At 33.4% G+C, this 13,915-nt stretch overlaps 1 protein-coding gene across 5 annotated transcripts in view; it reads right to left on the reverse strand.

Annotated features, from left to right (window-relative positions):
• Positions 1 to 13,915, reverse strand: part of LOC117906346 (protein SABRE) — a 90,658-nt gene that overhangs the window by 5,811 nt on the left and 70,932 nt on the right. For 4 of the 5 annotated variants that reach the window (XM_034819341.1, XM_034819339.1, XM_034819338.1 and 1 more), the window contains exons 12-17: positions 11,959 to 12,315; positions 11,644 to 11,762; positions 10,853 to 11,102; positions 4,612 to 4,836; positions 2,695 to 2,834; positions 2,054 to 2,126 (exon numbers count right to left, since the gene is read on the reverse strand). In XM_034819341.1, coding sequence (XP_034675232.1) covers positions 2,054 to 2,126; positions 2,695 to 2,834; positions 4,612 to 4,836; positions 10,853 to 11,102; positions 11,644 to 11,762; positions 11,959 to 12,315 — 1,164 coding nt within the window. The remainder of the gene's footprint in view (positions 1 to 2,053; positions 2,127 to 2,694; positions 2,835 to 4,611; positions 4,837 to 10,852; positions 11,103 to 11,643; positions 11,763 to 11,958; positions 12,316 to 13,915) is intronic. The other variant, XM_034819342.1, reaches the window with a different exon arrangement.

Here is a 13,915-nt window from a genome sequence, read left to right on the forward strand (position 1 = left end):
CCAAGCAAGAGCCTTATAACTTAGGTGGAGCTTTAGAGATTCAGATTAAGTTAGCAAGGGCAAATGAGGTGAAGACGAGAGGGAGGGTTAATTGAAAGAGCTTTGTAAGATGAGCTGATAGTGAAAAGACTCGAGGATGTCAATGACCAGACCCTTTCATCTATAAAAGAAGGTGATAAGTACACGACCCAATGAAGAGGGGAATCTAGAGGTCTCAACAAATGCTGAAATTCCAAGATGGACTGGTAGATGGCTGATTTATATTAGAGAAAATAAACATATTCCTTATCCTTATGACTCAAAACAAATTTAGAAATTGAAATTTGAAAGGACTCTTACCCAAAGAAGTATTTTCCCATAGCCGAATTTTTGTGCCATCTCCCATGGTGGAATTCGAGAAATCATTTTAAACTTGAACAATGGCATTCTAAGGGTAATGATGTGACCAACTAACAACCAAATTGGCGCAACCATAAATACTTAGGATGACTCTATGCCAAAAAGTGTTGCTCTCTCTAGAAAGCCTCCACAACTACTTTCCAAGAAGGGCTTTATTCCTTAAGGAGATTCTCCCCAAACCCAATCTTCTAACCCTCTTCAGTTTACAAATGAGATCCCACCTAACTAGGTGGTCTCTTTTCCTTTCCCCAAACCCTGACCACATGAAGTTTCTCTATAATTTCTCAACCTCGTAAGCTACTTTGGTTGAGACTTTAAACATCGAAAGGAAATAAGTGGGGATAAGAGATAAATAACATTGCACGAGGGTTATTCTACCACCCAAAGACAAAAAGGCTTTCTTCCAACTACCTAAACAACAAGTGATCCTATCTAACACCGGATCACAGAAAGAAGAGACAATAGGATTTCCCCCTAAAGAGAGACCTAAATAGGTAAGGGGTTAAACAAATACTCTACAATCCAACAACAAGGCTAAGTCTTGAATAGAGTCCTCACTCACATTAATACCAACCAAGAAGCTTTTTTAGATTGATCTTTAATCTTGATATATGTCTAAAAATCATTAAGATACACAAGATTTTGCAACTACTCCCAGTTAGCTTTTGAGAAAAAAAATGGTATAATCTGCATATTGAAAAAGTGATATCCTTGTCCTATCCTTCCCTACCAAAAAGCCTTCTAAAAACTCCTTATCTTTAGCTCTTACAACCATCCTACTCAAAGCATCTGCAAGAATGGTAAAAAAGAAAAGGGGAGAGAGGATCACCCTATCTTAATTGACCTAACCTTTGGCAACTTTGTTCACTAGAATGGCAAAACTTGCAAAAGATAAACATCTCCACATCCAGAGCATCCACTTCGGACTGAAGCCTTTCCTCAATCAAGCATGATCTAAAAAGCCCAAATTTCACATCGTCATAAGCTTATTCAAAATCTATCTTAAAGAACCCTCCTTATTTTCAGAGCCTCTTCTTTCATCTACCACTTCATTTGCCACTAGAATATCATCTAGGATTGTCTACCTCCACCAAAAAACACCTTGAGACCAATGCATAGTATCATGCAAAACCTTGTGAATGTGGAGAGAAAGCACTTTGGCTCTAACCATATAGAGATTAGGAATCAAACTTATGGGCCTAAAATCAGCCACTACAAATATCTGAATTTTTTCTTGGGAACCACAGCAATAGAAGTGGCATCGGTACTCTTATTAATGACCTCACTATAGTGGAATTCCAAGAAAACCTTCATCAAATCCTCCTGGTCCGAGGAGGTTTTAGAAAGTTGGTGATCCTTCATCAATATCATAATGAAAAAGGCTGTTATATGCTGTGTCCTTGTTTTCAAAGGTTTTAAAATGATGGATCAATGACTTCTGCAAACAGATGTATCAAGCTCTATGCCTCTCTCTTCCACAGTTAACCCATCAGAAAACCACCTCTTCTGCCCAATCAATTGCATGCAAAGAAACATCAGAGTTTATAAGAACACTGGACTTTCATTCCAGTTATTAAATTTCTATTAGTTTTGAGTCATTATTATATCAGAAGATAAGAAAAATCTAATTAAGAAAAATAAGAAAGCTGGCTACCTGGAAAAGTTCAAGAGGAGAGTGTCCATCCTTCGGAGCTCCCTGCTGTGCATCTACTCGTAGCATAACCTTTCTGCATCCAGAAAAATTGGAATTGTGAATTTTCTGGAGGATGTTTAGAATTATTTGGAACAGGTGACTAAGCCAATATTCAGAAGAAGATTAGTCTTATTAAAAACAATTTGTTGGAAAAAAACATAAATTTACAAAAGCCATCCATCTTATAACTTCTGCCATTTTTCCTCCTTTTTGATAGATTTGGGCAATAATTTTTATGGTAAATATGTACAAATGCCATTGACACACATACAAACACCTAAGTGCATATATAATAACCATGTCTGTGTTGTATGTACATGTATGTATATTTTTTTTATCAGAGTATATATCTCTATGTGCAGTTGTAAATTAACCATCTAAATTTAATTTTATCTTATTTTGATAGGTACCCTTTTTGGTCCCTATGGGACAACCCAAAACCTCCCACAACCCCACCCCAACCTCTTACCATTTCAGCCAGGCCTCAAGGCTAGACTATCTGAAGTTTTGAAATTAGTCTTACAAATGCAATGGCCATTAACTACAAGAAAAATAACCTAAAGGTACCATTCAGTGCAAACAAGGCAGGAAAAAGTGCATACTTTCCCCATTCAGGCGGAGGATTCCATGCAGACAAAAGCATATCAGATTTTACATTAGGCAGGCAGTTTCTCACAACAAAATACTTCGTTGTAAACTGAGCAATACCAACATCTTTGTAATCCCGGTCAAAATCATAAAACTGTTGAAAAAAAAAATGGTATCAGCCATACTTCTGGAAAAATCAAATGTTTCCAAAACTGCAATTAAAGCAAAATGCATCACAGAGCATTCATGAGGAATAAGTCAGCTATAACAAGTTTAAATTTCAGAACAAAATTAAAAATATAGAAAGGTCTCATAAAAAACCACAGCTACCAATAATTAAGTAAAATTGCCACATGAACATAGAACATTATAAATTGCATCATACATGAACATTAGTATTTACGCACATGCACACACACTCACACGGGACAGAGTAACCAACACTGGATATATTTTCTTTCTGAAACAGAGCTCAATAAGCTCACATGTAATTTTCTGTCTGTTTCATAACCCTTCAGCCTGGACAGAGACAGTTACCAATAAATACCAATTTTAATTTTAATTGAATATATCCCACTATGTCCAGCACAAACAGTTCCCAAAATAACAGCCTATTGAATAATTGAGCAATTTGGCAGGAAGGAAATAGGAAAATTTTAGCAATTTTGATCAGTCAGTTGAGAAGGTATTTGAATATTCCAAGTTTTCCCTAATGTTATGATTCATGACAAGAAAACAAGTTAAAGGAGGGAGAGAAAATACAACTAGAATATACTCCACCAGAATCTTGATGTTCTCGAAGAGCCACTAGCTTCTGATTTCTATATGCTTCTTTCTTTATTTATTTTTTTCCTTCTCTCCAATTGTAGTCAAGAGAGTCTCTGATACATTCATATCTTTAATAAATTATTTCTTTTATACATAGGTTTGTTTAACATGGAACTTCCTCTATGCCTATCCCAACCTGTGCTGGCTACACTAGGCTCAAGGGCTTCTCCAATAAATTAGTGTTGAGGCACATTTTAAACATCCAAAGGTTGGAACAAAGAAGAGATAGTCAACCACAAATCTGCATAGAGCCTTAGACTAATACAAGGGTCAGCTCTCCCATTTCAAGGGCAACAGGTTGATTCAAGTTCAGTAGTGTTTAAATGTTGCTATCACCATAATCTGGAACTCAGTATTTAAAAGGAGAGTCAAGGATGCCACAATAGAATCAAGCATCCCCATGCAGAGGGCAATAAGAGTAATGAAAACCACTCCAGTTAAAGAAATCTGAAGCCAAAGCAACTCCTAGACAAAGTTAGGGATCCAATCAATAAGCCTGTAATCAGGGTTCCTCTTCCCGTGCCCCTTGCCCTGTCTCATCCTTTTTCCAAAGAGAACAATTTAACTGCCAAATAGTGTCTGTACATGTCAACCAAGTGCCTGGCATTCATGTTCAACTTAAAAATTCTAATTCTTGCCACATTGAACATGTCCAACACCACCATGGCTGTTCTATAGTCACGGTTCTGCATCATTGTCAACCAGTATCCTAATATAGAAAGAGAAAAAAGAAAAAGAAAAAAGAGATTATCCAGTTCATCTGTGTCAGAAGTCTGCCTACCTGCTTGATGAGGTGAATAAGGCACTGGTATGACTCTTTGGCAGGCATTTTCAACAAAATGAAAGCAGATGCAAGGGATTCAATACAACTTGAAAAATTCAATGAAAACTGTTCTCCAGTTCTAGCAGTCAACATCTTAAATCCATGAAATGTTCCAAATATATCCTGCCTTATGAACATTGATAACAAAAATCCCTTGTATACAGGAACAGATTTAGCACCAAAATATATAATAGCTAAGGCAACAAGACGGAATCTGGAAGAATAATCATGGCTATTTCACAAAATAAAAGGTGTTTAATCATCGTCTTGAGACACTCACCATGTCGCTTATCTCAGCTTCAGCAAAAGATTTACCATCCACAAGCATTCCCCAAACAACTTTGTTAATTTGTAAAGAAATGCGCATAGCATAAGAAGGACCTTTGTTCTTCTCCTTTTCCATCAGTCGTAGCTGTGCAGCATTTTGCAGAGCCATCCTCAATGATGCAGAAGCTGCTTTTCTGGCCTTTTGTGCATTTCCAAGCTCTTTCTTTAGTCTTTGCACCTGGAGAGGTGAATTTGTGCAGTTTATATTCTATTACATGTGGAACAATTGAAAGTTCATATACATTACAGACATAAATCTTATTTAGAAAGCAGATTGCAGCTTAAGGCCGACGGTGATAGATACATAGATATAGAACAAGAAAAGATGAATGAGAAGCCAAGAAATTAGAACAAAAAATGGTTACTGAATCTCCAGATTTCTGAACAAATTTCATCCAAGTGCAACATTAAAGCAAAATCTTCAGCAAAATAGCATTTGAACCAAATAAATTCTATGTTTACAATGGCATCGCTGTCTTGAAAAGAAGAAGTCTATGATGATTACAAGTACTGAAAATAAAATATCTTTGTCAAATTAATCCACGCTAAAGCATATTAGAGTTTTTAAAACTAAGACTAGGTTTACAGCTTGAAATGCTTGAAACTGATTATAACTTGCAAGGAAGGACTACTAAGTTGGCCTTCAATACAAAGACAACTAGCCTCACAGTGGAGTTACATCACATCTCAGTAATAATCACATAAATACAATAATTGCAGACAGTGCCAATTTGAACAAATGTGATACAGGATCATATATATGATAACATGTGATAGAGTACCAGGAGTATCATACTCCCAATTGGATTTCCAACACAACTAAGGAGTTGCAATCTAAATTTTAACATAACAATGACTAGGAGTATGATATCCCATTGTAAGAACAGTAGATGCAGAATCCACCCACAAAATTTCAAAACATCTACAAGTGCACACTGATGCCACCTAAATTGCTCCAAATGATAAAAGGGTTTGATATAATCCTAAGAGTTCCCTTCTATATTACATGGGTTCGGGTACAGGTGTTAGGTGCGAGTACTTGTCTAGGTGTCATCCTTTGCATCCCAAAACCTTAGGACATGGGGATTCAACTGAAAAAGATCTCAACTATGGGTGTGAGTACTTGAATATAGCACTAATGAAAAATAAATTAACACTAAACATAAGCACAATAAAAAAAGGTACAAGTTATCTATAATATTACATGGTTAATAAGATGCTAAGCATTATTTTTTGTTGATGTTACTGTTGATTATACACGAAGAACCTATTTATTATCAGTCTTGTAATCTAATAGGATGTTAAGAAAAATATTTTAGAAAACAATATACCATACTATTAGTAAACTTTGATTCAATTAAAGCTTCAAAATTTATATTGATTTTGTAATAAAAATCTTCTAATAAGCTAGATGTTGATAAAATCTATTTCATAGTTGGTTTCTTATCATGCACAAATTTGGGCTTTTTTTATATTGATTATTATAATTTATTTTTTAAGATATTAATTTTGATATTTATCCTTTTTATGCTATTATTTATTATATTAATTTTTAAAATTTATATGACATTAATTATTATATTTATCTTTAAATTTAATAAATTATATATTTTTTTAAAAAAATTCAGAGATAAAGCCTTTTTTTAATGGAAAAAAAAAATAACAAAGAGATAAAAGAACAAAATAATTGTGTATCTAACGCAAATAAACCATGATTAAAAAAATTACTTTTATTTTTAGAAAAGATAGTACAGTCATGAGCTAAATAGCTAGTATCCAATGAAATATAAATACATTCGACACAGATCTCATACTCACATGTCATATCATATTGACAAAGGTATTTTGGCTGAAATTAACATGGCCATATACCAAATGTTCCCTTAATAGGACATCATCCAAGGAGTGGTAGAGAACAACAATATAACCATACTATATACATTTTTTTTTAAAAGTCCAGCCAAACCACATTAAATTTTGAGGAAATTTCCCTATCAATGTGTAATGGAGATGGACAATAGTTTTAGTTGGAATTAAATTAGGATTAGTATTTATTGGAGTCAAATTAGGAATAGCTAATTAAGTTATAGGAGTATTAGAATCATAGTCATAATAGGTTATTAGAATCCTAATGGACTTTGGATTCTTAGAGAAGCCTAAAACAAGGCTAATTGATGTAAACTAAAGTAATTGATTGGTGAATAAATAATATTAATTTTTTTGCAAGCGTCGCAATTCTCAAGGGTGAGACTCCATTGATTTTCATCTAGGTGAGACTCCTAAAAGGCTTTAGTGAAACTCTAAGGTTTCTATCTCTTCTTCTTCGTATCTTCTTTCTCTATATTTTTTATTTTATTTATCTCTACCATAATCTTTATCACTTGTTTCACTCTTTAAACCCTAACTCACCTATTTCATTGAAGGTAACCGTCCTAGGTTTGTCCTATATCTGTTTTGCTATCAAAAGCAAAAGTTCTTGGCTTGAAGGCATATGCAATTGAGGAGCGGTGCAACTTATGCAAGCATGAGTTTAAAAAATGCTTCTAACAATCAAGATGTCATTAAGACACGCTTACAAGAAATCTTTACCACACAACAATCTCATCAAGATGCTATAATACAACTAAATAGCAAACTTGATGAGGTCATGAAGCTAATAGAAAAGAGTAAAAAAAACCATGCCTAATTGATTCAGATAATTGCCTCGTAGACCACATGAAGAACAAGGCAATTTTATGATGGGAAATAAAAAAGGGGCAAAATCTTTGAGCAAAATGATGATGTGACAAAAAATGTACTTCTTGAAGTTGTTGAATTATGTCAATCCAAGGTTACTTTGATTGGTATGTTATGCTCAAAAGTAGAAAAGTTCGTTTTGTGAAGGCAAAGTTGAAAGGAGCAACATGTCTATGGTAGCATAATATTAAGAATTGGCTTTACAGAACTCGAAAACCACCTATAGACATGGGATGGGATGAAGTTAAAAATGAAGGAGTACATTCTCCTCATTGACTATGAACAACTCATGTACGCAAAATTATTTTCCCTTAAACAAGGTACTAAGTCAATTGAAGAATATACGAAAGAATTTCATGAGTTGAGCATTCAAAATCAAGTGCAGGAAAGTGATGCTCAACTTGCAACCTATTATAAAGCTAGACTTCAAATGGAGATTCAGCTTGAGAAGATAGCTATACACACTTATATCGTGGATGATGTTTATCAATTAGGTCTTAAAATTGACGAATGGCTAGAGTGTCAAGCTTCCAAACTTCCAATTTCACAAATTGGGAGCACTTTCTACAACCAGATAACAAGAAAACCAATAAGCACAACAAACTCCCAAACTTCTAACCATGTGAATGGTGAGGACAACAATCAACAAGCTTCGTATGCACCTAATAGAGATGATAATAAGGGTGAAACCATAGTTGTTAACTCATAAAATGTTTCGTGTATCGTTTTTCTATTTTTCCGTTTTGTGTATCATATCGTATTGTATATCATAAATTTTTTTTTATATAGAGAAAAATAAATAGAAAATAAGTATATGTGAGAATATCTAGTGAAAGTATGAAGTATAAATTATTATATATCCAATTTTATGGAAAATGGTAGGATCTAAAGAGTTAATCTATATTATATCATATGAGAACATTGAATGTTAATGTTTTGACAAGTTCAAATTAACATAATATAACTTTAATTTATAGATTCATCACATAATCCCCAAAAATAAACTTCTTTGTGTGTGTATGTGTGTGTCTTTATGTGTTACTTTCAAAGTTACAGCTTTTCAGGTCTACCATCATTCATTTTCCACCCCCAAAAAAAAAAAAAGCTAATTCATTAAGTAAAAATTTTTATTCACTAATCACCATCATTTTCATTGTCAACATTCAAACCATTCAAATGAAAATTCTCCATTATTCATTGTAAAAATAAACTTACTTGAACTCTAATATAGTATTTGACAATAAAAATACAACTTTTAATATAAGATTATTTACCTATTTCTCCTTTATATGATCAATTTGTAATTTTTTAGTATATTTTAAATAGATAATATAATAAAAAAATTAAAAAAAAAAAGAATTTATTTGATTTTATTCAAAAAAATTATAGAAAAATAGTTAAAGATATATGTATCATTGTATCGTGATATCACGTATCATATAGTGTATTGTAAATGTATGATAAGATACACTTTAAAATAAAATATGGATTGTGATACATATCGATTTTCATAAAAAAATGTATCATATTGTGTATTGTAAGTTTTTAACAACTATGGATAAAACTTCAATGAGTATCGGAGATAAAAAGGTAAGCATGACTCCTTTATGCTTTAAGGGTGATAGGCATGGTCATAATGTTGTTGTGTGCCTAAGCAAAGGTTTACACTTTTGTATTGAAAAACCAAAATTTGAATTGGAGAGTTATTCAACGAAAGAAGAGACCTTTAATGAAGATGAACTTAGTGAAGAATACGATTGCTATGATGGTATGATAGAAGGTCATAGTCTTGTAGTACAACCTTTGTTAGTTGTCTCAAAGAGAAAAAGATTAGCGCCATACTAGCATTTTCCATATATGTATCTCTTGCCAAGGAAGGTTATGTACCATGATTATTGATGGAAGTAGCAGTTTGAATACTTCGTAAGAGCTTATTGAGAACTAAATCTTAAAACAGATAAACATCCAAATCCATTCTAAGTAGCAAGGGTTAATGACTCCTCTATTTCGGTAAGTTTTCGTTGTTTGGTTATATTCCTTTTTCGTAAGAATTTTGAAAAGTTTGTATGGTGTGAGGTCTTATTAATAAAAGTAAGTCCAACCATGAAAAGCTTGAAAATTTTGAAAAGTCGTATTTTGCTTAGAAGATCTTGGACTTTTTATAGAAGGGTTCAACATTATAGCTACGAAAATACATATATTCTCATGCACAATGAGCATAAGAAGATCCTTTGTTGAATCAAATAAGTCCTAACAATTAAGAAGCCAGAGAGGTCCAACCATAAAAAGATGTTTACTATGCATCAATTTGAAAAGGAAAGCATGGAAACTAAAACTATTTTTTCTCTAATAGCCCGAAGAGTGTGGATGAATTTTTTTTTTTTTTATAAGTAAACCAGAAATTCATTAAAGAAGAGGCAAAAAGCCACACAACATACAGATGATATACAAGGCGGCTAAGGCCTCTAAAACAAAAAACCAAGAGAGACTCACCACCCCTTAAGTGGATGCTAACCACTAAGAGTGTGGATGAATTTAAAGAGCAAGATAACAAATATCCAGTAAAAATATGTAATATCCTTGATGACTTTTCTAACTTGTGGACTGTAGAATTACCAAATCAACTTCCTCATTTGCATAACATCCAACTTACTACAAGCTTGTTGATGACACATTATTTTGAGAACTATCAATTTGTTTTACAACACACAAAAGTCCTTCAAAATTTGGTACTTGTCTGCATAAAATTGAAAAAGTTCCAAAGATCTTGAGATCCTATCTTACCATGGTGTAAAGTCAATGAAGAAAAAAAGTATGGAAGGCATTGCTCAGGATTTCAATTGATCGTGGAAAATCACAAAAACTTGAGATCAAGTTCTTTTTTCAAGTCATGGAGAATGATGAAGATGGACATTTTTTTTAGTTGGAATTAAATTAGGAATAGCTAATTAAGTTATAGGAGAATTATAATTAGAGTCATAATAGGTTATTAAAATCCTACTAGACTTTTGATTTCTTAGAAAAACCTATAAATAAGGCTAATTGATGTAAATCATAGTAATTGATTGGTGATTAAATAATATTAGTTTTTTTACAAGTGTTGCAATTCTCGATGATGAGACTCCATTGATTTTCTTCCAGGTGAGATTCTTAGAAAGCATTAGTGAGACTTTATAGTTTTTATATCTTCTTTGTAACTTTTTTTTTCTATATTTTTTATTTTATTTTTCTCTACCATAACCTTTATCCCTTATTACTCTCCTTAAACCCTAAAAGATACAAACCCTGACCCACCTATTTATTGTAGGCAACCATCCTTGGGTTGTCCTACATCAATGCGTAATGATGGTCTGGAAATTAGCACAAAATCAGATAAAAATAAAAATAAAAAGACTAGCATCACAAATATTATCTAGGATTCCAATTTAAATTTATTTCTCAAGATTAAAACTTCTCACCAATGTAGATCTGCCCTCGGTAGTCATCCATAAATCACCTTCCTTTTCAGGACATAGGTCTCCGGAAGTATCACTACAAAGAGACAATTTCCTAATGTCCTCAAGAAGCAATTTCTGCTCCCGTTCTTTCTGCTCAAGATTGATTCGTGCAAGTTCTACCTCTTCAACACCATCAGGAACCACTTCATCTGCCTCTTCTTCAACATCTTCATCATCTTCAACAGGATATGACAGACTACTTTTCCTTGGCCTGAATCACATACTTTACTCAAATTATTTTGAAGAGTAAGAAAGTAATTGCATCAAACAAAATATTATTTTATCCTGAATAATGTGTTTAAGTCTAAGTACTTTGTGGCATAGAAAGTGACTGCATCAAATTTATAAGTTCTATGTTTTTTGGTTGCTTGGTGAATATACATTTAGTTGGCAGATAAATATACAAATCAGTAAATCTAGAGCCAGAATTCATGCATGAAGATACATATATTTAGTAGGCAGATATTGATGAGAACAATGAAGCTTGACTCCACAAATATAATTAAGAACTTGGCCCTTACATCAAATATGTTTAGACTCGCTCAACTTCACACAACAACACATTGATATAAAAATGTGAAGACTGAGTAATTAACATAGCATTCTAATAAAGATAACTACTGACATCATAGATGCTGTGATAGTGAGAAGTGGAATGAGAAACCACTTGATTTAAATTTCCAAATAGTTGAAAAAAAAACAAGAGAAAAGATTTCAAAAGAATATAAGCAAAAAAAAGTGCACATCCTCACTTGGGAAGCCGTGCAAAGAGAAGGTTGGTCAACACATCTAGCATAACCTGAAACTGGCGGGAAGTCATTGTCGCTGTTATATTGCGAGAATTGAAAGTGAGCTCTTTCAAGGGCTTCACCTGCATGGAACAAATATACAGCAAGTGAATTGCTTAAAAACAGAGAATCATGTGAAGTAAGTTTTAACCAGCACTAGTGTGACATATAATAGTGGATGCCAACATAAAAAATCAATGCCTCTGATACACAGGTCAGAGGTACTTCAAATAAAGTATCTAACGAAATTTATACACATCTAAAAGAAAGCAAATCCACCTTCAAATCTGCAGTTCCACCTTTGTGCCTTGTGTACCGGAAGTACATATCACAAGGCATAAACACCCTTTCAAGTAAAGCACCGGTACGCTTTACTTTTGGAGAGCTCCGACGGATTTTTGGAAGCCATTGCAGTCCAGCCCCTGGATCAACATCAGTTGGTGCAACATGAGCCTGCACGTCCTCCAACATCACAGAAAATTCCATGCGTTTCCATGTCATTTCAGGTTCACATTCAGGAAGTTGTACATTTTCAGTACCAAGTGCTTGCTCAATCATCTCATAGCCAACATGAAGGACCGAATGAAATGAACGGGCTAAAACACGGCCACTAACAGCAGCAAGCAGAAATCTACCCTGGAAGACAAATAAATGGTGACAATAATGCATGAATATCATTTGATGACATGACTAAACAGATGGCAAACTATTTGCAGATAAGAGGTCTATTGAGAAAAAGTAAATAATACATGTAGATGATTGTGGAACTTTAAATGACTATAAAATATCATAACTAAACACTCAAAACACAATCAAAGTATTATCATAAACAATGTAGTAGATTTTTTGTTTTTTTTTTTTTTTGAAAGAGAGAACAATGCCAACGCTCTTACTAAAATTAGATTTGTTCCGTAAGAAAGATACTTTAGAGAAATGAATTTGGGTGGGATAGAACATGGGGAAGGGTGGTGGTGGCAAGGTATGAGGTTGAAGTTATTTAGATCCTCAATAGGTCTTGGTCCCATACAGTTGTGGACTTCACATATCTGTTTCAAAACTTCAGGATTCACTTAGAAAGAGGGGTGTGAATCTTGAAATTAGATCCATTATGACATGAAGATGTCTTGGATACTTGATTCCAAAAGTTTGGGTGGAATACATGATGAAGAAGCATCATAGCGGCCAACTATGAGGTCAACAGTATTTAGATTCTCAACATATCTCAGTCCCATGCAGTTGTGGACTTTAGACATCTATGTCAAAGCTTGAGAATTCTCTTACAAAAGCAAATATGAATTTTTCTAGGAAATCAACCCTCAATGAGATTCTAGGATGATCTGTGGGGTGGTGAATCGACTCTTCAATGTGCACATCCACTAAACTTAACTCAACAATGCATTAAATTCAAAGTACTAGGGATTGCTTTGATTGAAGATCTTATTTTTTTACCTTCTTTACGTGCTTATAACCAAAAAGTTTGCAATGAATCTTTTGATCATTATTATGATGGATCAAGTAAAGGGATTGGGAGAGTTTGTGGGGCAAAAATTTACCTATCAAAAAAAAATAAAAATTATAGATCTAGTGCTGTTTGTTTATGATGAAAACCAGAAAATTAATACAGCTACTATCCAAATACCACATAGACTAGAACCAAGTTACTCCAAACATCATTGAAGCTAAGATTTTTAAATATAATTTTCTTTTTTATCTATCCAAAAAAAAAAAAAAAGACTTTTTAAAGGAGAAATCTGGCAAAGATCTTTGCACAAACTGAAACCAGAAAATTCTGGATAATTACTTAATATATTTCTTCTGGAAATAAAAGTTCCTACAATGAGTAGGTTCTTCCACTTTTATAATGCTAACCCTTAACTACTTTCTTATGGTTTCCTGGATATAATAGTAGCCTTCATATATTTATTTATTACAGTTTTAGTAAAACAAGATTGACCTTTTGGCAGCTAATTTAATAACAAACTTTCAAACCTTTGATTGTTCAAACTTGCTAATCAACCCTCTATTAATGATTGCATTAGTTTAGGCTGTCGGATGAGAAAGCTTACTATGAACTATTGGGTCTCTCTCATCCCAGAGTCATACAGCTCAACTTCAATGGGTATTCATTGGACAGTCTATGTAAAATAATAGAGATCACAGAGAGCATGTTATAGTATTCTCCAAGTTGGTTGATTTTGGGCTAAAAATTAGAAAGAACATTTAACCTTGTTGGAAG

This window comes from Vitis riparia, chromosome 18 (genome assembly GCF_004353265.1).
Source record: "Vitis riparia cultivar Riparia Gloire de Montpellier isolate 1030 chromosome 18, EGFV_Vit.rip_1.0, whole genome shotgun sequence".
In the NCBI taxonomy this organism is placed as follows: Eukaryota; Viridiplantae; Streptophyta; class Magnoliopsida; order Vitales; family Vitaceae; genus Vitis; species Vitis riparia.